The following is a 24,942-nucleotide window of genomic DNA, read 5'->3' as shown; positions in this document are numbered from 1 at the left end:
ATTGGGATCAGGGAACCGAAGCTTCTTCCATCTTAGTGGACACTTGTTCTATTAAAAAGTGGTAGAAGAAACACGACAAGCTACAAATCCTGCGCCCAAATCTGACAACCTCTGGAAAAGCACAAAAGAATAGGCAATCACATTCATAAGAAAATAGAATGAAGAACATTAGACCAGTAAGTCCCCCCCAAAAAACACCGAAGCAGGAACAGGACATAAATCACAGGCATGGAGTAAGGCGCCATTTAGACAAGGGTCTAGTGAGAATGCGATAAATGCTAAAGGTTCTCAAGCGCCAAATAGACTGGGATAGTATTAGGGACTGATGGGAGCGAAGAGCGGGTAGCACTGAAGCACACACATGGTGCAAGAAAATGGTTGGGTGCGCCGAAACAGATTCTCCCCCCTTCAAAATAGCCCCAGCACCTCTTGGAAGGCTTGCTAGTAAATCCAAGTTGCCATATTGTAAAGGTACTTGAGGGAATATAGATACGTCCGGAGGTGGATGGGGAGACGTGAAACGAAGTGCATTGCGAACTACAACCTGGTCACCGATCTAGCAATTGCATCCTCCAGCTTGGGTATTGGCGGATTCCGGTCGCAAATCTACTCCTGGGCGAGGGTTCGATCGAAGATTCCGTGGGCCCGCTTGATCCAGGGGCAGTTTCTTTGCGATGGCAGTGAATAGTTCTCTCACATTAGTTGACGTTTTTGCTGATGTCTCGAAGAAGAGTAACCCAGCCTCGCGCGCATAAGCCTCAGCATCAGCGGTTTGAACAGCGCGTTTATCTGGGCTATCTGTCACAAGATCAAGTTTGTTTCCGGCCAAAGCAATGATGATATTTTCGTTTGCCTGTCGTTGGAGCTCCTTCACCCATGATTTTGCTTTGTCGAGGGAAGACTACATCAACAAGCGATCGGTCAGCAACTTGGGGAAGCGTAGCGGGGAACAGGGTAGATAAGTACCGCTTGGGTAATATCATAGACTACAACTGCGCAGTTTGCATTGCGATAGTACATCGGGGCCAACGACTTGTATCTTTCCTGGCCAGCAGTATCCCATATTTCGAATTTCACGGTGGTGTTCTCATCGAGTGAAATGGTCTGGGTCAAGAAAGCCGCGCCGATGGTCGATTCCCGATAATCATCGAATTGATCCTAGTAAAAGAGCTTAGCATACAATGTGTTCATCCGCAGTAGGAGCCCTCAAGCGTCGAGGAAACAGATATCCATCGCTCACCTTCACAAAGCGCAAGACTAGAGAGCTCTGGCAGGCAGCAGTTAGCATGATTGCAGGAGATGCGGAGACGGGAAAAACTCCACCTTTCCAACAGCAGACTCCCCTATCAAAGGTTATGACCGTCAGCTCACATAGCATCAAAGGGGCCAAAGAAAACCATACCAAGGAGAACAAGTTTGAACTGAGCGAATCTGGCGCCGGGTCGGCCTCCAACGGGTGCTCTCGCGGCCATCTTCGCGGACGATCTGGAGTTCAAACGGAAAGAGAAATCGGGAAAAGTAAAGCACCGGAAAATAAGGGTATAAAAGGGTGGTCCGTAGAATATCCGATGTCAAGGCGCTTGGGCTTGCTCGTACCTGTTCGGCGGCCTGTCGATGTTGACTGGGATGGAGATGGTGTTGTCATTCATCAGTTGCAAGTTCTGAGGATGACGAACCAAAAGTGCAGCTTCCGCCCCAGCCAACCACAGGGAAACCCAGGGCGCCACTATGGAAACGCACCTATTGGTAAGGCCACGGTGCAACAACGCCGGGAGCACGGGCTCTGGGAGCCTGGGCCCGCCAAGCCCTGTGTGGGTTTACCGGAGATCGCTGTGTCCACAAGGCCCTATCAGCTTCCCCCCTTTCCGATAAGCCACTTTGCTGCAAATGCGCTCCTGGGGGCCTCCAGGCAGTTTTGCTTTCTTTTGTTGTTGCAAACTCTCGTGAAGACACAGCTCTCCCCCCCAAAAATAAAATAAAATAAAATAAAATAAAAAAGAAAGAGAGAAGAGTCTTTGTCGCATGATTAAGAGCTGCACATATTTACATACTTTCTTAGAGCTTGAATCGTCGAATATGATTTGAGTGCCTTTCAATTCCTTCCACCAACAAACTACTTTCCTCACAAGTTCCTCGAAAAGAACGCGCAACCTCCGTTGGCAATGGCACCCGTTCTCCCTTACCGTGACATTAATCTGCTGGTCTCTCCTCTACATTATGCGTTCAGATCGGCATCATCGACGTCGGCACCCACTCTTGTCGTTGAGAGACCGTCAGGCGAGCTGCGACTGGACAATGTGTCGGTGCAAGGAGCCAAGCGGGTGTCAAGCATAGCCGGCATTTTGGGAATTATCAAATTGAAACTAGGTAGAACCGAGCCTTCTGCTATACTCCCCATGCGCTAACTATTTACAGATAAGTATATCATCATCATAACCAAGGCCCGTCCGATGGGAAGATTGAGAGGCCACATGGTGTACAATGTTGTCTCTACCGAATTCCTCCCACTTCGCGAACGACCGCTCCACGACCCTGACGAAGATACATACCTGTCCTTGCTCAAGCAATTTTTGCAAAACAGCCCCATACACTTCTCCTACTCGTTGGATATCACCAATAGTTTCCAGCGCCAGTCCAACAGCGATCCATCGGCCCCATTATGGAAGCGAGCCGACGACCGCTTTTTCTGGAATCGTTTCATCCAGACAGACTTGATAGATTTCAGGTCGGGTCTATCTGATGGGACCGGCATCCGATACGGCCAGCTGTCAGATGTGGATCCGTATATATTGCCTGTTATGTATGGAATGTTGCGCATAACACCCACAAAAGTCAAGTCAACGCCCTTCACTTTCGCCTTGATCACCAGACGCTCCAGGCATCGCGGTGGCACCAGATACTTCTCCCGTGGAATAGATGAACATGGCAATGTCTCGAATTACAATGAAACAGAACAGATTATAATTCTCAACGACTCAGCTGGAGGACTCCCTGGTTTTGCTGGCGGATCTGGCATGCAAAATGGCCAGCTTAGGAGTGCTGTCGGTAAAGATTTGCATGTCTTGTCATTTGTGCAAACAAGAGGTAGCGTCCCGGTCTACTGGTCTGAAATTAACAACCTTTTTTACATTCCACGGCTCCTGATCCGCAGTGTTGATACTGCCATCTCTGCTGCACGCCAGCATTTCTCGGAGCAAATTAGAATTTACGGAGAAAACTATCTTGTGAACCTGGTTAATCACAAAGGAAGAGAGGAGAAGGTCAAAAAGGCGTACGAGCAACTAGTTCGCACCCTGATAACCGCATCCTCCGAGTCTACTGAGTCAGATCCGTTGTCATCAGAAAAGTTGCACACGGTTGATTCATCAATCAGAAAACAAGAGATGGACAGGCTCCATTATGTTTATTTCGACTTTCACAATGAAACAAAGGGCTTAAAGTGGCATCGAGCGGAGCTTTTGTTGAACCGTCTTACAGACGGATTAATGCGAGGCCAATATTTTAGCGGTGTCGAGTCGTTGGGTGATCCATCCGGCCCGCTTGATATTCGACTCCTGCAGTCTAGTGTGGTCCGAACGAACTGTATGGATTGCTTGGATCGCACCAACGTTGTGCAGAGCATGCTGGGTCGCTGGACTGCGACCCGTCAATTGATTGATGCTGGTGTTCTGCAACCGGGAGAATCTGCCAGTGATGATCCGGAGTTTGAGTTCATGTTCCGAAACATGTGGGCGGACAACGCAGATGTTGTCTCGAAATCGTATTCTGGAACAGGAGCCCTGAAAACTGATTTTACTCGCACCGGCGAGAGAACAAAGGCTGGCATCCTTCTCGATGGGAACAATTCCTTGACGAGGTACATCCGTAACAATTTCCGCGATGGCCCCCGCCAAGATGCCTTTGATATCTTTCTTGGCACCTATCTGCCTTCGTCGTCCTCAAGCAACAGACTTGTGTTCGTGGATCGAAGGCCGATTATCATCCAAGCAATTCCATATATTCTTGCGGCAAGTGTTTTCATGGTTCTTGTTGCAATCTTTAGTCGCAGGCTCCCTGATTCTGCCGCTTGGCCAATAAGGCTATTCCTCATTTTCTGGATGGCTGTGGCTGCTTGGTGTCTAAGGTTTATCTATTCCCACGGCATGCTTTATGTGAGTCATGATCCAAGTATGATGATCCTAAGAGGATATAGACTAATCATGAACAACTTGTAGGTTAACTGGCCAAAGCTCAACACTCCCACGGCAGCAGTTGATGGTTATCAAGATGCATTACACAGAGCACATTCAGACAGAGTGATTGGACGATTCATACCCGCCGCTCGCCATCAGCGTGGGTTCAGCAATGTCCGCCTTGGCTATATGGAGGAAGGGAAAAAGAGAATTGAATAGCATCTGACTCGTTGTTCACGGGTATTTTCTGAGCTTCTTCAAGGGCATATTTTTCACTGTACCCTTTCGTGTTCTTTGGTCATGATAATATATTATGTGGCAACCACTTCTTTTGGGTCTTTAATCCTATCTTCCTCTTTTCCAAGGAGTGCACTGTCACAATTCACAAGAGTACATACCTATTTTAACTAGCGTACACCCTTTTTCCAGGAACTAATCATAATAGTATTAACTTCACCGAAGCAGAGCTCAGTTTATTGTGAGATATGTGAATGTTCTCTTTATTTGTGCTCAACTTTATATTAATAGAAGGCAGCCTGTGTGGTCTGTAATGTTCCCTCTGATGTATGCAAAACTTTTAACTTGTGCCTGGTTGGAACCAAAAATGGTTATTTACCAGACCTCTCTACGGAGTACTCTGCCGGTATTAGCATGATCCTTTCCCACGAAACCCCGCTACAGCTTGTCCCACAGGGTCTTTATCATTTTCTAGTTCCTGGATTATAGGATGGGTCAATTGATTCTATAGTCTCATTAAATCTGACACTGGCCTTTCAAAACCCCACTGGAATGTACCAGCCTTTTTGGAGGCCGACAGCGCTGATCAGATACAACCATTTGCACTGCTTCACAGTCCGGAACTTCTCCAAAATGGGGCGCACATATAATGTTTGCCATGATCTTTGCAAAATTGAGATTCTTACTTTTCAATTGAGATGTTTTGACTGACTTCAGGTCTCGGATCTAGGATGCTATCGTCGCGCTCAATTCGCTTCAGTCGAATTACTCGATTGTCCAGAAGATCCGCAAATCGGGGGGACGGATGAATGAGCAAGCCATGACTGAGATGGTAGAATGGTGTGAAAAGGTTGGATACAAGGTATGCGACCTTGTCTCTCTCCCGGGCTCAGATCCCGTCGACACTGAGTAGATACTAACCGTCACATTATGCATCCTTCGGTCGCGACAGCCATCGGACTTTAACAAGCTGAATGTAATCCATATCGCGGGGACGAAAGGCAAGGGCTCGACATGCGCTTTCATCTCTTCGATTCTTTCTCAGTACGCCCACCTACAGACTTCCCAGGGCGTCGAGTCGTCCTCCGAGCCGAAAATCAGCAAAATCGGCCTTTACACATCCCCACACCTTCGATTCGTCCGCGAACGGATACAAATTAATAACACACCGCTCTCCGAGGAGCAATTTGCTAAATACTTCTTCGAAATATGGGATCGATTGGAAGAATCTGCGCGAAAAAGTGGCATGGACCCCACCGACCCGGCCGGAAAGCCCATCTACTTCCGGTACCTTACGCTTATGGCATGGCATACGTACCTGAGAGAAGGTGTGGATGCCGCCATTATAGAGTGTGGGATTGGAGGGGAGTATGATAGTACAAATATTTTGGATAAACCTATTGTTGCAGGTATTTCGAGCTTGGGGATTGATCACGTTGAGCTGCTAGGTGATTCAATCGAACAGATTGCCTGGCATAAAGCTGGAATTATTAAGCCCGGATCGATAGCCTATACCGCGCCACAGCCAGAAGCGGCTTTGGATGTTTTGAAGCGGAGAGGAGAAGAGAAGGGAGTCGAAGTGGAAGTTGCCTCAGGGCACCCGGAGCTAGCACCTGGAAAAGTTCAATTGGGCTTGTCGGGCGATTTTCAATATAAGAATGCGGAACTGGCGGTGGCTATCTCAACTTCGTTTTTAAGAGCAAGAGGCGTTGCGGATGTGCCATCGTATGCTAACGGGGAGCCTCTAACAGAGCCAATTCTACGAGGCCTGGAAAATACCCGCTTGGCCGGAAGGTGTGAGGTCAGGCGAGAGAAGAATATTGCCTGGCACATTGACGGAGGCCATACGCCAGAAAGCATTGAAGCCACGGGGAGATGGTTCTCTTCGCAGCCGTACACCAGGAATGCTCTGGATGGAGGAAATGGCAAGACTCAGGTCTTGATATTTAACCAGCAATCTCGTGACAGTTCTGCTCTAGCGCGTGCCCTCTATAGCATATTGTCCGCAGGAAATTGCTCCTTTACCCATGCCGTGTTCTGCACGAATGTCACATTTAAAGAAGCAGGATATCGGCCGGACCTTGTGAGTATAAATGCAAATGCCACAGAGGTGGAGAAATTGAGCGTGCAAAACAGCCTCGCAAAGATGTGGCGGGAGATGTCGCCAGATACCACCGTTGAAGTGAAAGGCACGATTGAAGAGGCGGTTGAATATGCCCGAAATCTAGCATCTGGCGAAGGCGATGCTATGGTCTCCGTACTTGTGACGGGCAGTCTACACCTAGTTGGCGGCCTGATTGAGGTATTAGAGACGAAGCCTTGGCCAGAGTGAGGTAACAAACCCGGTTATAACTGTATAACATCGCATTTTTCAACAATCTTTAAAACATGATGTTTGACTAAACCTCCACGGGGTTTCTTCCCCTTTCTAAGAGTCATCTCTCCCGCATGGGTTTCAACGCCCTTACAGATTTCCGCATCCTTATCTCCAAAAGATTCTGCAGCACCGCGCACGTTTAGTTTTGCAAAACAGGTTTTCCCGATGTGTCCTGGATCAATAATCCCGCCCCAAAGCTGAATCCCCCCTTACTTTTCCTAGCTTGGTGGATTCAGCGTGTTTGCCCAGTTATCTTACCAGTGGGATATTTCTAACCTCCTCCGCTGGGGGTCCCGCCCTGGCGGAAGGCCATTAGGAATCGGGGTTGGTGGTTCTGGGAAAACAGCAAGGACGAGCTTTCGCTTCTGGTACACTTTTGGCTGAGACATCATTTATTTATTTCCCGCTTCTTGTAAAGAAGAGCGGGTTGGCATCACTTTTCTTTGTTGTACACATTATCATAGATTGCGGGGCAGAGTAGTTAGTATTATCTGGCGGCGATGCCTCATTTTGCGGTGGCGGCGGGGTGGAACTGGCGGACAGACGCTGCGAACAAAGCTAAACGGGAACTCGTTACACCTGATCTCTCTTGCCCACCATGAATGCTTTAACCCGCTCAAACCTTTGATAATTCCAGCAAATATTATTATTCCTCGGGCTTCAATTCGACCTAGGTTTTATATTCTCGGGGACGATTTACCTAAACCATTTCCTCACCACGCTTGACGCGCTGTTGAACCCTATCGAGGACACGTTAAATACTTCTCCCACCTAGGAGCTATTCGCGACAAGTGGCGCAAACCACCTAGAGGAAAGACCAAGTACAATGGACGGCAGCACAGGTACCGGCGATGCGCCCCGCGACGAGCCTCAATCCCCTCCCCCGCCCGGCGACTCCAGCGAGAAGAAAAAGGGAAAGCGAAAGGCAAAGGGCGAAGAAACGCCCAAAGCTCCCGCCGGGGCTAGGCTTACGGATAACATGGCCGGGACCTTGTTAGAGATGAACCCAGCGCTACGGGGCGAATTGGCGGGAATGGATAGAGAGAAAGCTGCGGAGATGTTGCGAAGGATGGACATATCGGAGCTACTCACTGGGCTCTCTTTGAACCAAAAGAACCAGAAGGATATGGCATCGTATAAATTTTGGCAGACCCAACCTGTGATTCGCTTCGATGATAAGGGTGCTGTCGAAGACGGACCGATTAAGCAGATCGGTGTGGAGGATGTGCCCAAAACTCCAGACCCCTTGATCGAGGGGTTCGAGTGGGTTACCTTGAACTTGGACGACGAGAAGGAACTAAAGGAATTTTACGAGCTGCTCTCAGATCACTATGTGGAGGATGGAAGCGCGATGTTTCGTTTCAATTACTCCCCGGAATTCTTGAACTGGTGAGTGAGGAGGCTACTCTGGACTATGCGTTATCGGCGCAGCTAACGTATCCAAAGGGCTCTGAAAGCACCCGGATGGAAAAAAGATTGGCATGTCGGCGTTAGAGCATCTAAATCAGGCAAACTGGTCGCCTCTATCTGTGGCGTGCCCGCTGAGATTTCTGTGCGCGGTCAATTGATCAAGGTCTCGGAGATCAACTTCCTATGCATACACAAGAAATTGCGCTCGAAACGATTAACCCCTGTTCTCATCAAAGAGATCACCAGACGGTGTAACGTCGATGGCATATTCCAAGCTATCTATACCGCCGGAATTATTCTACCGACTCCAGTGAGCTCATGTCGGTATTACCACCGCGCCCTCGACTGGCTAAAACTGTATGAAGTTGGCTTCTCCGCTCTCCCTGCGGGATCCACGAAAGCTAGACAGATTACGAGGAATCACCTACCAAGCAAGACAGCCACACCGGGGTTGCGACCAATGCAGAGCAAAGATGTTGACGCCGTTCATGACCTGCTAAACCGGTATATGAAGCGGTTCGACCTTGCTCAAACGTTCAGCCGGGAGGAGATTGAGCATCTATTCGTCCATAAAGAAAAGCCCGGAACGGAGCAGACCGTCTTTGCGTATGTCGTTGAAGAGGATGAAACACACAAAATCACTGATTTCGTTTCCTTCTATTCTCTTGAATCGACAGTTATCCACAGCGAAAAACATAACACTATCAGGGCGGCATACATGTATTATTACGCTTCGGAGACCGCTTTCGCGCCGAAGGAGAAAGGCCTGCGGGAACGGTTGACATTACTTGTCAATGATGCTTTAATTCTCGCAAAGAAGGTAATGTTTACTGAGCGTCCCTTCTGACGCGATTGTTACTGACAACCGTTCAACAGGAGCACTTTGACGTGTTTAATGCTCTAACCTTGCATGACAACCCGCTCTTCCTTGAGCAGCTCAAATTCGGCCCTGGAGACGGCCAGCTCCACTACTACCTATTCAATTACCGAACATCCTCTATTGCTGGTGGCGTGAATGAAAGGAACTTCCCTGACGAGAAAAAGAGGGGAGGTGTGGGAATTGTCCTTGTTTGATGGCTTCTTTTGCAGAAGGAATTTGCTTTCCCCTCCCTGATTACACAAGTTTCCCTCATGGTTGGATGTGCAGCATTTGGTCCTTTCTTTTTTGCTCTCTCGTCCTCAAGAGCTGTGGTTGTCGTCATGATGTCTGACATGATTCCTGTCAAACATCTTCCACGCAGCTATTGTATAGCTATGATCATCATTATTGTATGGAGTATGCCATCACAATATCCATGCTTAGCCTGTCACTAGGCTGAGAGTTGTATTCCACAGGGATTTCAGACAAAAATAACTGCACTGCTGACCGACTCTTCCCTTTCTCTGAGATCTTGCTGTGATGTCACAGATGCCAAGCTACGTAACGTGAGAAGTAGTTAGGTTAACAAGTTTAACTAACCAACTGACCAGTCATGATGTCACGGGAATGCTCGCCGCCCAAGACAACTTCGACTGCAACCAGCCAGTTCGGTGGCGCGGCGAGTTGGGATCTAGACCCTCGACCGTGTCTTGGTGTCAAATGAGTCCGGGTGTGCTCGTTTCTAAATAACTACTACGACCAAGCCGCTTGCTCCTCTTGAAACTTGCACACTTCTCTGCCTCTTCTGGCTTCCACAGAGTATACCCATATCGACAACCAACCAGTTGGTAACTAACTATCGAGACAATTCATTGGCCCTTTCATGAGGCGCCCTGCCATACACATGCATCCGTGTTGTCATTCGCGGAGTAATAGTTACAAAATATACAACGGACGCGGTTGATAATCTATTAGTTAGCTGGGTCAAAATGGGCGCCGGTCAGTCGACGAGGAGCTCTCTGAATAAGTCGTCTCCCGGTAAGCTTCCTGATGTTCCCGCTGGCTACTCCCTGTCGTGATACCTACCTGCTCGCGTTCTATTTTTACAGATAGAGCACACCATTAACTACGGGGCAATCTGTTCTGTTAAAATCTAGAGGAGCTGAGCCACGTTCTGGCTCATCGATTTGCCTCGAAATGCTTTACACCCCTCGAACTCACCCATTTGAAGGACAACTTCAACTCTAGGGCTCTCGATGAAAATGGCCTTCGCCATTGGAATGAAGAGATCCTCTCCCAGTTCTTGGGGATCCCGGATGGCGCTGGAGAAAAAGCCGGCCCGCACACCGATGCTACGCTTGACGCTGGGCCTGTAATATTTCGCATGGTGTCCTATCTGGGCGCGTTCCCGTTTCAGAATACGCTCGCACCCAGCGTGCTTACTTATGAGGCTATCATTAAGGTCGTTGTGCTCCTAACAGAGAGATACGGCCGAGTTCTGAGAAGAGGGAGAAAAGATCGCATTAAATTGCTATTTGGTAGCCTGGCTGATGTTGGTCGTACTCAAGTTGAGGAAAAGGAGATGCCTGTACAGGAGTCAAATGATGGTAAAGCAAACGGTATTGCAAATGGCAACCCTTCTCATGTTACAGGGTTTGCTATCGATGCGCCTGCGAACGACGACGAAGAAGAACAAGACGATGATGATGACCTGACCCTTGCTGCCTTGGAATCTCTGGATGCAATTGAAGTGTTGAAGCATGATCAACGCATCGATCGGAGCGTATATAAGGCACGAGTTTCCATCGATACTTTTCGGAGGCTTATGGCCTTGCTTCTTGTTATTGCGCCTCTACATCCTATTGGAACGACGTCCAAGTTGATTGCAGATCAAGATGCAGAATCAATTGATGCCATCCAAGCCCAAGTAGATAGCATCATCGCCGCTTTTGGCGAAGAAGCCGACAATGATGGTATTACTTATAAGTCCTTCTCTAGAGTTCTTATGACATCTCTTCCCTTCCTATTCGATCCATTAACGCCCCTATTTGAGCATTTTCTGTTCAGCAAAAACCTTGATTTATCACGGCGAAAAGAGTCACGATCCACAGAGCCGGAACACGAGAAGTCAAGCTCAACCCCGCTTCCCCATTCTCCTCATTCCGAATCTGTATTTCTCCCTGGTCCTTTTGAATCGAATATCCTAAACACTACGTTGTTATCTCACCTTTCATTCTTCCTTTCGACTTCATACCCACTTCCCAATCTACTCCGCAATGGAACCCGTCTACACCCAGTTTTTTCTTCAGTATACCACGGTGAATCATTGACAGCGTTCTCCCATCACGTCCTTACCTGGCATGCGCCTAGTATTCTTCTCCTAAAAGGAGTCACCGACTCTTCTTCCTCGAGACAAGACACAGTTCTAGTGGGAGCATATTTGCCTGAACCCTGGAAACAGTCCAGTACCACCTCCTCGGACCGTGCGTCTGACTCCCTGGACTCGTCTAAGTTCCCCTGCCTCTTCCAGCTGCTACCAACTCACACCGTCCTCCTGGCCTCCCCGTTCTTCAAAACCCTCAAATTCAACATGCCCGTGGCGTCATTCTCTACGAAATCCGGTATTGCCCTGGGTTGCATGATCCCTCCCTCCTCACGCACATCGTTGCACCATGACCTCCATCCGCGACCCGCTGGCGGAGGTAGTTTGATAATTGACCCTGCCCTCGAGAATGCAACATTCGTCGTCTCCGACGGCTTGAACGGTGATGGGGTATTCCTACCTCCAGGTCTTTCCCCTTCATCCTCGTCATCCTTCTCTGCTTCAGCATTGTCCTCCACAACGTCCATATCTGTACACGCCATCGAAGTATGGGGTGTGGTACCCACACAACCCGAGTTGGGCCCCGTTTTGGATCCTGATTCCTCACGGGGGGATGCTGTTGCAGCGCAGAGAGCCGCGTGGGATTTCGAGGCGCGCGAAGCGGAGAGGAGAAGGACCATTCACTTGAAAGTTGGCGGAGGTGATAGTGAGGAACAGACTGGAAGGGCTTTGTTAGAGATGGCTGGGATTATTGGCGATTCGAATTATAGTCCGCGGAAACATTAATGAGACTGTTTCTTTTTATGGGTTTACAAGTATGGACCGGTATGCATGGAGTACATTGGCATGGCGCGGCTTTCCGTTTGCCTTCTGATTAAATGGCTTAGCACTTTGAAGAAAAATTGTCCGTCGTCAGCGCTCTTCTGGAAGGGGGTTTAGCGTTAGAAATAAATTTGTATCGGACTGAGATGATGATGCATTCAGTGTTGACCAGAACTTTCCTAACTTCAAAAGAGTAAGATCTCGGAATACTATAAAAGAGATATTATTCTGAGTCTCCCAAGCCTAAAAGGTTTATATATATTACAGAATCAGCACCCTTCATCAAACGGATAGTTACCTCAAAGGGACAAGTCCAAAGGGAGCATCATAGAAGTCCTTCAATTCTTCATTGTCCTCGCCCAAGCTAGGGGTAGCTTCAGTCTCTCTATTCTCAGTTCCTTCCTTGACTGCTGCTCCCATTTCACTCCTATCCTTAGTCTTATTGCCAATTGTCGTATTTCCGGTTCTGGACGATGGGTCACCCGCGCTCGCTTGGACAGTATCACTATCATCTGTCCCATTCTTGCCGGGATTTTCGCAAGGTAATCTCATTGCGAGGTAGCGAATAGGAGCCCGTTCAACGCGATCCATCACATCGTTCATGTACCGTTGAACCTCGACCAGAGGTTTAACAACTCGGGCAAGGGGTTCAAGAACACGTGCATTACTTGCAAACAAGCGCATTGTGATGGGTTGATAATATTCTTTTTCTTGTGTCTTTTTGGGGGATGAGTCGTTATTGGTTTCCGGCGTATCCCTAGCAGATTGATCGGTTTTTGACTGTGCTGTTTTCTGTGGCAAAGGTGCTTGAGTCATGGCATTTGAAGGTGTCCCGGCCTTGGGAGTGCCGTCGGGTGTTGACGTGATTTTGGTTTTTTTCGCTTTTGATTTGGTATTTGTCGAGGAAGGTGTATCTAGAGGGGTTCCGTTAGGGCCAACTTTCTTAACCACAAGAAACGAAGCTATGACCTGCGTCCCTGGCGGTATATAATCGATAATCATATTTTCGGGAAGAAGATATCGATCTCCTGAAGCAGCAAGCCCAGGGCCTGGAGGAGTAATGAATTCAAAAACCACAGCTTTAATATCCTGTCTAGCGGGCTGGAGTTGTGGCGGTGGCCTTTGTTGATGAAGGTAGGTTTTTGGTGGAGGTTGCTGCGGGAATTTGGATCGTATCGGCGGAGTAGACGGTGAAGAGCAAGATGGCTGATGGTTAGAAGGACTGTAATACTGGGTCGGAGGAGGGTGATGGGATTGTGGCTGAAAGATAAGTGGTTTTGCTCCGGGCCTGCTAGCCGCCGGCGGGCCGGAAGGTCCAGGCGGCACAGGAGACATGGAAGTAGATTTAGGATGATAGGGCGAATTAGTCTGTGGAGAATTGATCCGGGATTCTTGCTGGTTTCGGCTGGCGATGATCGCATTGAGCTCGTCAATATGAGCTTGAAAGGCACGCAACTGCTCTTGCGACGCTTCACTCGAGGCAACAACCCGCATGAGCGCCTTTAGCTCAGGATTCACTGCAGCTCTTGTAGCCAACATTTGTATGACTGGATCCGCGCTGCCTTTCGGGGGCTGTGGGGGCGGATCTGGAGGCTTCTGAGGTGGGGGACTGGGTTGCGATTCGCCATGCGAAGTAAGCGGTCTAGAAGGTGTTTCCGAAGGAGAGCTAGAGAGTGGTCCAAAATGATTACTTTGATACGTCTGTCCGGCGCTCTGCTGTGCTGGCTGGATGGGTTGTGAGGGTGGTGCAAATGTGGTTTTGGGTGCTGGTTGTGACACTTGGGGACTATGTAAAGCCGGCATATGGGAGTTTTGCGGGACCTGAGGAGACTGCCGGGACTGGTTTGCTGGCGGAGGAGGTTGATATTGGTGGAAGGTATTCGAGTTGCTTGGCGCAGTGTATTGAACATGGATCAGAGGCTTTTGAGAAGGAGGAGGAGGAGGGTGTGGCGTTTGTTGTTGGGATTGCGGATTGCGCACGGTATAAAGCATAACGTCGAAATGGTGAGGTTCAATCACAATTGTACACGGGCCCAATTTGGTCATGGATTCCTTCGGAGGATTTGGAGTTGCGGGCTGCGGCTGGCCTTTCTTTCTGGACGGCTTTGTCCAGTATTTTTCGAAAATACACTCGTGGAGCCATCTTGTCTGCGACCGTCGAAGAGCGGCAACGACCACAGCGCTATCAAAAGAAGATATAACGTTAGAACAAATGTCCAGAATCACAACCCAACATTTCTGGGATTATATCACCTTTCATCATAGGGCTGATAATCCCGCAATGACAGGTTCCCCGGCTGTACTTTAGCGAGGGTTGGCAGTGGGTTTCCTTCCTTGATCTTTGTGGGGAGAGGCTCCTCTTCGACTGCTTCAGGGAGCTTTGGAGCTGGCGTCGCCGAAGCTTTTCTTTTCGCGGGGACCTGGCGTTGTGGGGTGGTCGCGTCGGATTTTCGCGTCCGCGTCGTAGGGGGTGCTCGAAGCTTTCGTTTCTCTGCCATCTCATCGCAGGGACCACTCATGCCAAACCAGAGAGCCACCCTGCGCACTGGCGCTTTGTCCGTCGTCACAACGTGATGAGCTCGCCGCAGCGAGAAGCAAGAGAGCGACGGCGATGATAGCTGACTAAGCGTAATTATGGTAATTTAAAATACACGATGTGACAGTACCTTATCGATAACGTCCTTGAAAAAGTCCTCGTCCTCGGCTGGAGAGTGAGCGACGACGGAGAGCTTGAGAGCTGCTCGAGCAATCGGCTGATGGCTTGATCTTCGATTGAAGGCTCGCATGTATTCTTTCGCTTCCTTTTCTCTCTGTATACCGCTAGTCTTGTCTCCGAATTCAATCTTTGCACCGAGGTAGCCACATCATACTTCCCTGTATCCCGTACTCCGAACTACCTCCCCGTTCCATCGACCTCAGATATTGTCTATGAAAGCAGATATATGTACGTCTTGTCCACTACATTGCATTTTGGGAGACTCAATCTTTCCGGGACCCTATCTTGGAAAAGGACGCTCTGAGCACTAAATTTATTTCGCTGTATCCTGACAAATATTGTAGGAACCGCCATCATGGTAGAGCTGGCGCCCATTTTAAAAAAGGCCTACTGGGTCCTCGCTCTCTGCGGCCTGATTTATGTCTCTCTGATCTTCTCTCTAACATATCCCACTATCCAACGGGGGTGAATTTTCCTTTCCTTCGCTGCACGACTTTGTCTGTGCATTACTAATTATCGTCTTAGTGTGCTCTATTCGCATGGAATCAATCCATCGCGATTCTACGACATCAACGATGTTGAAAACTTTGGGTTCTTGAGTACATACGATTCTTGCCCGAATAGTCAACTTTTAGAGTATTAACTAGGTCACTAGAATCTCAGGTACAACCGTTCAACTTACTTACTCCGGATAATGCCACCCTATATGCATGGCATATCCTGCCCCTTCATCTTTGCAAAGAGCATGAGAGAGAGCTTCTCGCAAGCCACAGTTACGGTGTAGCGGAGGATATGACCAAAACGGGTGCTTTCAATTTACTCGCCCGAGATCCAAATGCGAGAGTGATCGTCAACCGTATGCATTTCGGCCTATCCCAAAGTGTTGCGGACTCGAGGCTAACGGCGAAGTCACAGTTCACGGAAATGCTGCAAACCTTGGCTCTGGCTATCGCCCCGGGATCTATCGCAATTTTGTCTCAATGTCAACGCCGTATCATCCTGTTCACGTGATAGCATTCGATTATAGAGGGTTCGGGCTCTCCACCGGGGAGCCTACAGAAGAAGGCCTGATCACAGATGCGCTAACGGTGATAAACTATCTCACATCACCCCCTCTCTCTATTTCTCCATCTCGAATTGCAGTTGTAGGCGAGAGCCTTGGGACTGGGGTCGCTGCTGGACTTGCCGAACGACTTGCTTTTGGAGATGCATCACCCGTCAAAACTCTCGCCGGATTTGTGCTTGTCGCCCCATTCTCGAATATTCCCAAGCTCTTAGAGTCATACTGCATTATGGGAATATTCCCACCACTCCTCTCACCGCTGATGGGGTATCCTCGATACAAGAAATACGTGCTCGACCACATAATTGATCGATGGGATACTGCGTCACGGCTAGCCAGACTAACAGGTGTATCCCCACAATCTGATTCTGACGCAGAGCATGATGATAAAAACTTCCATCTCACAATCATGCACGCAGCTAATGACCCCGATATTCCTTGGCGCGAAGGTAAAAGAGCGTGGGAAGCGGCTGTTGGAGGTGAGGACGCCGCGAAGGTGGGTACTTTCACTGAGCAATCAATTTCAAGTGATAATACTACTGAAGTCAAAACCTGGGAACGAAGGGTTGGATCAGGGCTGAAGAGAGTTAGATGGCAGAAAGTACGATATGGAGGTATGGCTTCCCCAGTGTCTTCATCCAATATCCCTTCCAATGAAAGGACCGTTCGGGTGTCGAGATGGATGCTGAATTATTCACTTTTCTATCTAGGGCACAATGAGATTGCAAGTCTTAGCCCGGCAGCCCTCGCTGTGATGAAAGTTTTTGATTAGATATTACCACTCTCATCACGATATTTAGATGCGAGTTCATAACTATAGAGAGGGGGAAGGAGAGATACATAAGATGACTTGCGTAACGTACCGAAAACACCATTAGAAAAAAATGGCGACTGAGAGCATGGCTTGTCATAATGAAGATGTAGAGGAATAGGTTCTTGAAATAGAAATAGAATATTAATTTTTCAGATTCATCTGGAGCGGAGAGAGCCAGGGACCAGATCGCCAAATCAGCCGTGCGCATACACCCCTTTCCATGGAATGCTATCCGTCCTAATAATAAAGAATAATCGCAGAAAGGCAAACGCTTCCAAGCCTTATAAACAGAAGATATAAGCAATCTTGCGAGTCTATACCGATTCATTACACAGCCAAAAAAAGTGTCTAGGGCGACTGCACGCCAAATGGGAGACATACGGAAACAGAGAACATGACCCTTGCAAAACATTTCGCCTGTATCCCCATCATTTTTGCCCAAAAAGAAAGCCTTGCACGGTATAAATACAGCAGATGGAAGGGTAAGTGAAGTTGTACATGTACAGTGCATCGAGATATTCAAAAACAAACATAACTTCCACCATAGTGGAGCTGGCTTGAAAGAGAAGCAGATGGTTTCAGGCTCTGAGGATATTTCGGAACCATGGCTGGTCGTGAGACAAAGCCCGGCTGGGAACTTGTCCGTCGCAGGTAAACGAAGACCTGCTCAGAGTATTCAACGAGAAATAAAAGCGGATGCAGCTTATTTCTTATGTCTGGCAGCTTGTGCTTTCTCATACTCGGCAATAAGCTCCTTCCTATACGTCGCAGGGCTGTTAGTGATTTTCCGTACATCGAGACGGATAATAGAGACGGGAATACTCACTGCAAGTGACCAGGAGCTTTTTCGTAATGGCTGAACTCCATGGTATACTCTCCCTTGCCCTGGGTAGCAGCGCGCAAATGGGTACTAAACCCGAACATTCCATTCAAACTACAGTCGGCGTAGACGGTGAATTCATCAACGCCAGTCTCGGTATCGTTAATAATAGCATTGCGCTTGTTCAACAAGGCGATAACATCACCCTGGAATTCTGATGGAGCGGTAATGACAGTCTTCATGAGGGGTTCAAGAATGTGTGGCTGACTGTCCATAAACGCTTTCCTGAAAGCTTGCTGAGTGGCATTCTTGAAGGACATTTCGGACGAATCAGTCATATGTGTGGCACCGTCATTGATAACCATTCTGGTACCGAGGACCTTGTGGCCGATTAATGGGCCCTTGTCACAAGCCAGGCCGAAACCTTTCTCGCAAGCAAACAAGAACTTCTCGGAAATGCTGCCTCCAGTGATCTGCTCCTCGAAGTTGTTGCCATCCAAGTTCCCAGTAGGTTCCATCCAACCGGCAACACGAGCATATTCACCAGGTCCGCCAGTTTGTTTCTTAAGCAAGTGATCAAACTCAACACGCTTGCCAATCGTTTCACGGTACGCGACCTGAGGCTTTCCGGTTTCGCAATCGACGCGGTACTCACGACGCATACGTTCAACATAAATATCCAAGTGTAGCTCACCCATTCCAGAAATAATTGTCTCTTCACTCTCGGTGTCGAAGTGAACACGGAATGTGGGGTCTTCACGTTGAAATCTGTTGATAGCCTTGGAGAAATTGGCAAGATCCTTGGAGTTTTTAGGTTTGATAGACAGGGAAATGACAGGCTCAGGCACAAACATAGAAGACATCGAGTAGTTCAGTTGGCCATCGGTGAACGTGTCTCCGGAAGCACAGTCGACGCCAAATACGGCGCAGATCTCACCAGCACCGATTTCAGAAACCTCTTCCATTTCATTTGAATGCATACGGACAATGCGAGGGACCTTGATCCGCTTGTTATTTCGGGCATTGAATACGTTGGTTCCTTTTCGAAGGGTACCCTGATAGACACGTATGTAGGTGAGTTGGCCAAAATTGCTTTCTTCAAGTTTGAAGGCCAGGCCGACAAAGGGCAAAGAGTTATATGGAACAAGCTTGACGGAAGCCTCGTTGCGTTTTTGGTCGAGTGCCAAGTTCTCAATTTCGGCCGGATTCGGAAGATAATCGCAAATACCATCGAGCATAGGCTGTACGGCTTTGTCTGCCAGAGCGGATCCCATGAAAACTGGGGTGAACGTCCGGGCAATAGTTGCCCGCCTTATAGCGGCCTTGAGTTGCTCAACCGTTGGCTCCTTCTCTTCCAAGAAGAGTTCGGCAATATCATCGTCAACGTCGGCCAGAGTTTCGATCAGCATTCTCCTCCGCTCTTCTGCCACTGGGCGCACATCGGCCGGGATCTCATCCTTTTCGACAACCATTTCACCCCGAGGACCTTCGTTATAAATAGCCTTCATGCGGATGATGTCAACAACACCCTTGAATTCGTCCTCGAGCCCAATGGGCACTTGGACGGCCGCGGCGTGCATCTTTAGTTTCTGATTAATCTGTTCAATAGCCCTGAAGGGATTAGATCCCATACGGTCCATCTTATTGATAAACGAGATACGCGGAACATTGTAGCGTCGCATCTGTCGATCGACGGTAATGGTTTGCGATTGGACGCCAGAGACAGCGCACAAGATCAAGACAGCACCGTCCAAGACACGTAGAGCTCTCTCGACCTCAATCGTAAAGTCAATATGTCCAGGTGTATCGATCAAGTTGATGTGGTATTTCTCGTCCTTCCCGTTCTCCTTCTTGACCCAGTCGCAGAATGTCGCGGCAGACTGGATGGTAATTCCTTTCTCACGTTCGAGATCCATAGAGTCCATCTTGGCTCCGACGGAGTCACGTCCCCGAACTTCATGGATGGCCTGGATGCGTCCGGTGTAGAAAAGGACTCGTTCAGTCGACGTGGTTTTACCGCTGTCAATATGAGCCTATAGGGTACTGTTCAGCTCGGACGTTCATTGCCCCAATTTTATTTTTGGTGAAGTACCAACGCACCGCAATACCAATATTTCGGACTTTAGATATTCTCGCAGCTTCGGCAGGATCCATACTTTCAATGATTGCGTCTTGTGAAAGCGTCTCCGGTTGCGCGGCGGCCTGCTCGAGTCTGCACGCGTGGGAATTAGTATATGTATGCATACACTGCAATTACTAAAAGCTGATCAACGGTAGAAAAAGCAGCACTCACACTGCAGCCGCAGTAGCAGAAGAAGAGTGCCTTTTCGGCTCCCATCTCCTGTTCAACGGTAACCGAGTGGGAGCGGCAGGAATTGACCGAAGGGGAGCCGCTGATAGGTATCTTCGCGCGCAAAAAGAATTGCCAAGTGGCCGCATTGCGGCTTTCGGCATGCCAGCGAGGGAACGGACTTGTGTCCGCATGACCGTGTGGACACTCATATTGAGACGAGACTATCCCTTTTGGTCAACACAGAGTCGAAGGGGACGCAATGCTCTTCCGCTTCTCGCGAAGGAGCCCGTCGAGAGGATCTTTTGGTAATTTATTTTTTTAAACTTTGCCAAGCCCGCAAGGGTCAAACCATAGCAGAAATGGGGAGGATTTGTAAACCGTAGATCCACTAGTCCCGATACGTTTACGTCAGAATATACATTTATCTGAATCCACGGTTGTTTGGAAGTTTAAAAATATATACATTCTGAAGTTGGAAATGTAGCTTCCAATCCTCAACATAGAAATCAGGAAACATTTAAACCCCTGATCAATGAATATATCTAGGAACATTCAGGATACCTTTTCAGGTTTATAAATGTTTATAGTATAGAAACCATTATAGTATAGTTACTCCAGCAGACACTGGAGAGATTTCAACTAATGCATAATACTACATACATCAAACCACCTGATCTATCTATAAAAAGGAAATGCTCCAAGTGCAGTTGAGAAAGATAATTGACAGAGCAGAATCCAGTTCAAGTCTTTTGAAATCTTTGCTAACAGATATTGTGTAAAGGCTTGATTTATGGATTGCAGGTAGACTAATTATATGAATCTTATTCTGATTTATCTGCAAAATCAGCAAATCCAGTACTCTCTCATACTGAATTTCATAAGCAGAGAACATGGCAAAAAAAACCCTCCAGCAGCTGCTCTGGTTGTGGATAAATATGCATCTTATTTGCCTGATCTTGATATCTGATGCATGAGTATACTCAACCAGATCATCAAGTTTCAATGTAGTGCAATATGCATCTTCATTAAATGTAAAGATCAGCTTTTGAAATAATCAGACTGGAGTTGAATCTTCATCAAGCATATGTTAATATGCTCAATCACTGCTGTATGAAAGTTGGAGCTTTTACAAAAAGAAATGCATAATTAGTAGTTCAGAAAGCTATATGCTTTGTAAATCAAGCAATTTCATAACTTTACAGCTAGCTGGTAGTCAGCAGTAGACATTGATTAAGATATGGAAGAGAGTAATAGCATATAAATTATTGACTTTGTCAGCATTCTCATCATCATCTTGTTGCTTATTATATTCTGATCACACAAGATCTTGCATGAGAATTAAACATTTATAATGAAGTTGCTTTATCTGACTACTGATATAGAGTTCTAATTTCATAAGAGCCTCATCAAGAACCAAGAATATAGTGTATTTAAAGCTCTTATGAATTAGTAAAATCTTTTCAACATCATGCTTGTTAATTCACTGCATAAATACTTTGTATTCACAGTGTTTATTCTTCCTAATCAGTATATTGCAGTTATTTGATACAGCATACTTCTTTATCTGATTGGCATAGTATACTCTGATATGCATGTTTGGTTGATATTTTAAAGCATGTAACATCTTATCTGCTTTTGGAGCAATACTAACAGTATTGATTAAAATATTCTTCATTAAAGGTGTCACAATCTGATTGAATACTGGTAAATTCTGCCATGATCTCAGCATCTATACTGCCTGACTAGCTGACTGTAGTACCTTGGCAGTCATAATAGTAGTATCTATTACTTTCTGAAGTATAGTTTGAGTATTGGCAACTATACTTTTAAGTTCATTGTATCCAACAGATGTCTGAGAAGTCAATAGTAAATTGCTTCTTGTAATAGTATTAAAGATTTTAGCAAGCAACAAACATGGAATGTTGAAATTAATTAACTGTTCATTAAAGAAGTTATAGAGAGTCTGCTGAATAACAGTCTGAATTCAGTCAGACTTTAAAGTAAAGTAGAGTATAATTGGAATCATAATTAAAGCTTGAATATGTTTCTGAATTTAATAGAACTCCAGATAAGTAATTAAGAACTGCAGTTGAGCCCAGTATTTCTGAAATAAAAATTTTTGTAAAATTTGACAGTATTTCTTCTGCCCCTCAGATATCAATATATGTGATATTAATAATATATGTGCAATTTTGGACAGGCCTGAAAATTCACTATAACAGAGATCAGAAAGAAAAAATATCATCAGATTCAGTACCAGACAGATCTTCAAAACTGAAGAACTTTTCTTGATCAATTCATGAATCTTCTACAGTACTTCTTGCTCACAAACAGTTCACTTTATCTTAATTTTGGCCCACAAATTGAGTAGCTGGTAATGGTATTGACTGTATTTTATCAAGTTGAAATTCATATTAAACCTCTCTGCATCAGAGACAGTACAGCTTCAACAGAAGACTGTTGCAGTAGAGTATTTGATTCCAGTATTATTATTTTGCTACAGCATGTCATCAAGATAAGCAATATAAAAAGCAATAATTCTGATAGTTTCTTCATCAGTTACCACAATGTCAAATTCTCTTTCAACTGCTTGTAAACTGGGAGTCAACATCTTTATAATATTGGAAAAATTTATAGCATGAGATCTGAGAGCAATTGTATATACATTGTTTTATTATCTTCTTTTGGAATTATTAAGTCCTGCAGGAATTATATAGAAGTTAGTTATATTTTGGTACATGTTCTGATATAGACTGAATCTATCAATAAACAGCAGAAAGAGAATAGATATAGTTCTCTTGATAATATTATTTGAATAGAGTATCTTGATTAGCATATCTCTTCTGTATGCTGTAATTTCCAGTTTACTCCAGAGTGAAGTGCTAAGTTAAAGCTCTTGTACAGATAATGTGTAGCAAATTGTATTTATTACTTGCTGTATAAAGAACTTATTTATTTCTGAGAGTTTGTAACTACCTGATCTGTCAAAAATATAGTCAAGATGGACATCTAGTTGGACTAGAATATTGTCTTCATGTATGATGTGAGTTTTCTGATCTTTCAGTAAGAGCAGCTTGTTTGGGCAAAGTGGAGATCTTAGTGAATGGATTCTTTTATCAAAGCTGTTAGCAGTAATAGTGTACTGGATAATAAGAATAATTTCATCAGGTTTTGTGCAGGCCAGTCTCTAATCCTGATCCACAAATTAAATTCTTCTGATATAGATTTCTTGTTCATTTCAAGTACACTTACATGCAGCATTATTGTACCTAAAATAAATAAAATTGAAAGGAAAGACTGATATTCTGTCAGAATATCATGCAAAGTCATCTGATGAACATCTAATAAAGCTCCTCCAGCTTCATGATTGCCACAATTTGGTTGGGTTGTTAACTAGATTGGCCATACCAATATATATCTTCTTGTAAAATACAGAAGATCTTGCCAGTAATGACAAAAGAGTCACAGAATCCTGAAAGAATAAATTAGATGTGAGAGATATCTGTATTAATTGCTTCTTGACAGGTGAAAGAGTTGACATTTTCAATAGAACAGCTAGTATAGATGCCTGTTGAATAAAAAGCATAGAAAATTGAGCTCTGCATTTCTTCTTCAATATGCTCAGCTTCAATAGTAGAGATCTCAGTATACTAATGTCTTCAGGAATCTGTAAGACTTTCTGCAGTATCTTGTAGTGTTGGCAAGATATTCCTGATTTTTCACATCATAATTCTAAAGTAAGTGTAAAGTGGTCCAGCATTTCATCAGGCTCCACACACACATGGACTAGAACCTCTGATAGGTCATTCATTATAGTCAGAATGTAGATCTTAGCTGGCTGGTTGCCCAATAAATTCTCTAGTTGTGAATGAAAATTGGAATCTCCATTGCCAACTAGATGCACTGGATGTAATATAGTCTATAACCAGAGTTTGAATTTGAGCTCTTCATACTGTTGTGATTCATTGTTATCAACTAATCTCATGAGTAGAGCTGCTACTGCTTCTTGTATAATCTTCTGCACTCTGATGTCTTCTGGTTCAGAATGAGTATTGGATAGAGTGTTGGATGAAGCATCAGAGACATCTGAAAGACTTGCTGCATTCTGTATACAGTAATTAGAATGATGCAGGCTGATAGAGAATTTAAGATCTTATACTTAACTCTGACTTCTCAGTTTGATTGTTTGGCTGAATGTTGGGTTCTACTGAAGATAAAATGTGATTGCAATCTTATAATTCCTGCAACAAATGAGCAGGCTGTCTGTGTCTTTGAAACTGTGAGGCTGGAAATGGCAAATGAAGTCACCTTCTCCAAAATATATTGTAGTGGGGATTCTGATACCATATTAGGACAAAGGTTGTTCCAGTCCAAGGCGCAAAACTGTTAGGTAATCCAACTAGCACCTTGCTCACATGACCCACATAGATTAGCTGAGATTCCCCTTTAGATAGCTTAGCAAATAACAAGCATACAAGTCCTCCATCAGATTATAGCTCTTTGCACTGAAGAGCAAGCATATAAGATTGATTTACAGCTTAATTGGATATTGAAGCTTATAATCAACACTCTGAATGATTATTCTTGTGGATAATGAGGTTTTACAAGCACTAAAGAGGGTATATGTTGAAGTGGACACCTCCTATACATGCAAACCCCTGTAGCTTTCTGGCACTGAGCTGGAGAGCAAGTTGAACTCTGTAGCTTTCTGACACCCAACCAGAGAGTGAGCAAAACACCTGCTAAATGCACCTAGCAAGCAAATTGAGCACCTGGCAACATCAAAGCCATGGTAAACTGTATGAATGAACTGGAGCACTGAACCTCTGACTGAAAGGCTCCAATGAACCTCTCTACACCTCAAACTGAGCTTAGATGGTTGAGTAGGCTCAGAGATGACCAGCCAAATGACAAGCAGGAGTCTAGAGAGGAGAGTGAACTTCAAATGTTGCACAGAATGATGCTGCAACAACAGAAGACAGTACAACAGCTCGCACAGTAAATAAGTCTCTTGTCAGGCCAAGAAAGCACTGCAA

At 46.0% G+C, this 24,942-nt stretch overlaps 8 protein-coding genes across 8 annotated transcripts; 5 read left to right on the top strand and 3 right to left on the bottom strand.

Annotated features, from left to right (window-relative positions):
• Positions 1-16: 16 nt before the first annotated feature.
• On the bottom strand, positions 17-1,644 carry CIMG_08786 (GTP-binding protein ypt5). The gene is made up of 5 exons (XM_001241622.2): positions 1,403-1,644; positions 1,324-1,343; positions 1,241-1,267; positions 967-1,158; positions 17-901 (listed from the first exon to the last, which is right to left on the bottom strand). The coding sequence occupies exons 1-5, from the start codon at positions 1,470-1,472 to the stop codon at positions 557-559; spliced, it is 654 nt and encodes a 217-aa protein (XP_001241623.1). The 5' UTR covers positions 1,473-1,644; the 3' UTR covers positions 17-556.
• A 378-nt stretch (positions 1,645-2,022) lies between these two features.
• On the top strand, positions 2,023-4,624 carry CIMG_08787 (phosphoinositide phosphatase). Its single transcript, XM_001241623.2, has 3 exons — positions 2,023-2,367; positions 2,416-4,151; positions 4,215-4,624. The coding sequence occupies exons 1-3, from the start codon at positions 2,163-2,165 to the stop codon at positions 4,389-4,391; spliced, it is 2,118 nt and encodes a 705-aa protein (XP_001241624.1). The 5' UTR covers positions 2,023-2,162; the 3' UTR covers positions 4,392-4,624.
• A 204-nt stretch (positions 4,625-4,828) lies between these two features.
• Positions 4,829-7,369, top strand: CIMG_08788 (FolC protein). Its single transcript, XM_001241624.2, has 3 exons — positions 4,829-5,060; positions 5,140-5,271; positions 5,362-7,369. The coding sequence occupies exons 1-3, from the start codon at positions 4,962-4,964 to the stop codon at positions 6,739-6,741; spliced, it is 1,611 nt and encodes a 536-aa protein (XP_001241625.1). The 5' UTR covers positions 4,829-4,961; the 3' UTR covers positions 6,742-7,369.
• A 22-nt stretch (positions 7,370-7,391) lies between these two features.
• CIMG_08789 (glycylpeptide N-tetradecanoyltransferase) lies at positions 7,392-9,566 on the top strand. The gene is made up of 3 exons (XM_001241625.2): positions 7,392-8,175; positions 8,233-9,016; positions 9,073-9,566. Exons 1-3 carry the CDS (start codon positions 7,613-7,615, stop codon positions 9,268-9,270), a joined length of 1,545 nt encoding a protein of 514 aa, XP_001241626.1. The 5' UTR covers positions 7,392-7,612; the 3' UTR covers positions 9,271-9,566.
• Positions 9,567-9,711: 145 nt separating this feature from the next.
• Positions 9,712-12,316, top strand: CIMG_08790 (uncharacterized protein). Its single transcript, XM_001241626.2, has 2 exons — positions 9,712-10,093; positions 10,213-12,316. The coding sequence occupies exons 1-2, from the start codon at positions 10,045-10,047 to the stop codon at positions 12,162-12,164; spliced, it is 2,001 nt and encodes a 666-aa protein (XP_001241627.1). The 5' UTR covers positions 9,712-10,044; the 3' UTR covers positions 12,165-12,316.
• A 696-nt stretch (positions 12,317-13,012) lies between these two features.
• On the bottom strand, positions 13,013-14,729 carry CIMG_08791 (uncharacterized protein; the record flags this gene model as incomplete). Its single annotated transcript, XM_001241627.2, has 3 exons — positions 14,454-14,729; positions 13,170-14,382; positions 13,013-13,114 (listed from the first exon to the last, which is right to left on the bottom strand). The coding sequence occupies exons 1-3, from the start codon at positions 14,696-14,698 to the stop codon at positions 13,013-13,015; spliced, it is 1,560 nt and encodes a 519-aa protein (XP_001241628.2). The 5' UTR covers positions 14,699-14,729.
• A 241-nt stretch (positions 14,730-14,970) lies between these two features.
• On the top strand, positions 14,971-16,945 carry CIMG_08792 (abhydrolase domain-containing protein 12). Its single transcript, XM_001241628.2, has 6 exons — positions 14,971-15,144; positions 15,261-15,381; positions 15,442-15,515; positions 15,572-15,772; positions 15,832-16,593; positions 16,690-16,945. The coding sequence occupies exons 2-6, from the start codon at positions 15,272-15,274 to the stop codon at positions 16,749-16,751; spliced, it is 1,209 nt and encodes a 402-aa protein (XP_001241629.1). The 5' UTR covers positions 14,971-15,144; positions 15,261-15,271; the 3' UTR covers positions 16,752-16,945.
• A 129-nt stretch (positions 16,946-17,074) lies between these two features.
• Positions 17,075-20,200, bottom strand: CIMG_08793 (elongation factor G, mitochondrial). Its single transcript, XM_001241629.2, has 4 exons — positions 19,907-20,200; positions 19,714-19,825; positions 17,620-19,646; positions 17,075-17,551 (listed from the first exon to the last, which is right to left on the bottom strand). The coding sequence occupies exons 1-4, from the start codon at positions 20,113-20,115 to the stop codon at positions 17,497-17,499; spliced, it is 2,403 nt and encodes an 800-aa protein (XP_001241630.1). The 5' UTR covers positions 20,116-20,200; the 3' UTR covers positions 17,075-17,496.
• Positions 20,201-24,942: the final 4,742 nt, after the last annotated feature.

This window comes from Coccidioides immitis, assembly GCF_000149335.2.
Source record: "Coccidioides immitis RS genomic scaffold supercont3.3, whole genome shotgun sequence".
NCBI classification, from domain to species: domain Eukaryota; kingdom Fungi; phylum Ascomycota; class Eurotiomycetes; order Onygenales; family Onygenaceae; genus Coccidioides; species Coccidioides immitis.
This window is presented reverse-complemented; position numbering and strand designations above follow the sequence as displayed.

Excerpts from the sequence above, each read along its gene's own strand:
- CIMG_08786 (XM_001241622.2), bottom strand. The coding sequence starts at position 1,472 with ATGGCCGCGAGAGCACCCGTTGGAGGCCGACCCGGCGCCAGATTCGCT. Across the intron at positions 1,344-1,402 it reads GTTCAAACTTGTTCTCCTTG|GGGAGTCTGCTGTTGGAAAG; the intron begins GTATGGTTTTCT and ends AACCTTTGATAG. Across the intron at positions 1,268-1,323 it reads GGGAGTCTGCTGTTGGAAAG|AGCTCTCTAGTCTTGCGCTT; the intron begins GTGGAGTTTTTC and ends GCTGCCTGCCAG.
- CIMG_08792 (XM_001241628.2), top strand. The coding sequence starts at position 15,272 with ATGGTAGAGCTGGCGCCCATTTTAAAAAAGGCCTACTGGGTCCTCGCT. Across the intron at positions 15,516-15,571 it reads TGAAAACTTTGGGTTCTTGA|AATCTCAGGTACAACCGTTC; the intron begins GTACATACGATT and ends CTAGGTCACTAG. Across the intron at positions 15,773-15,831 it reads TGCGAGAGTGATCGTCAACC|TTCACGGAAATGCTGCAAAC; the intron begins GTATGCATTTCG and ends GCGAAGTCACAG.
- CIMG_08793 (XM_001241629.2), bottom strand. The coding sequence starts at position 20,115 with ATGAGTGTCCACACGGTCATGCGGACACAAGTCCGTTCCCTCGCTGGC. Across the intron at positions 19,826-19,906 it reads TCTGCTACTGCGGCTGCAGT|ACTCGAGCAGGCCGCCGCGC; the intron begins GTGAGTGCTGCT and ends CCACGCGTGCAG. Across the intron at positions 17,552-17,619 it reads AAAGCTCCTGGTCACTTGCA|GAAGGAGCTTATTGCCGAGT; the intron begins GTGAGTATTCCC and ends TGCGACGTATAG.
- CIMG_08789 (XM_001241625.2), top strand. The coding sequence starts at position 7,613 with ATGGACGGCAGCACAGGTACCGGCGATGCGCCCCGCGACGAGCCTCAA. Across the intron at positions 8,176-8,232 it reads TCCCCGGAATTCTTGAACTG|GGCTCTGAAAGCACCCGGAT; the intron begins GTGAGTGAGGAG and ends ACGTATCCAAAG. Across the intron at positions 9,017-9,072 it reads CTTTAATTCTCGCAAAGAAG|GAGCACTTTGACGTGTTTAA; the intron begins GTAATGTTTACT and ends ACCGTTCAACAG.
- CIMG_08787 (XM_001241623.2), top strand. The coding sequence starts at position 2,163 with ATGGCACCCGTTCTCCCTTACCGTGACATTAATCTGCTGGTCTCTCCT. Across the intron at positions 2,368-2,415 it reads AATTATCAAATTGAAACTAG|ATAAGTATATCATCATCATA; the intron begins GTAGAACCGAGC and ends AACTATTTACAG. Across the intron at positions 4,152-4,214 it reads ATTCCCACGGCATGCTTTAT|GTTAACTGGCCAAAGCTCAA; the intron begins GTGAGTCATGAT and ends AACAACTTGTAG.
- CIMG_08790 (XM_001241626.2), top strand. The coding sequence starts at position 10,045 with ATGGGCGCCGGTCAGTCGACGAGGAGCTCTCTGAATAAGTCGTCTCCC. Across the intron at positions 10,094-10,212 it reads TCTGAATAAGTCGTCTCCCG|AGGAGCTGAGCCACGTTCTG; the intron begins GTAAGCTTCCTG and ends GTTAAAATCTAG.
- CIMG_08788 (XM_001241624.2), top strand. The coding sequence starts at position 4,962 with ATGTACCAGCCTTTTTGGAGGCCGACAGCGCTGATCAGATACAACCAT. Across the intron at positions 5,061-5,139 it reads AAATGGGGCGCACATATAAT|GATGCTATCGTCGCGCTCAA; the intron begins GTTTGCCATGAT and ends TCTCGGATCTAG. Across the intron at positions 5,272-5,361 it reads GTGAAAAGGTTGGATACAAG|CCATCGGACTTTAACAAGCT; the intron begins GTATGCGACCTT and ends CGGTCGCGACAG.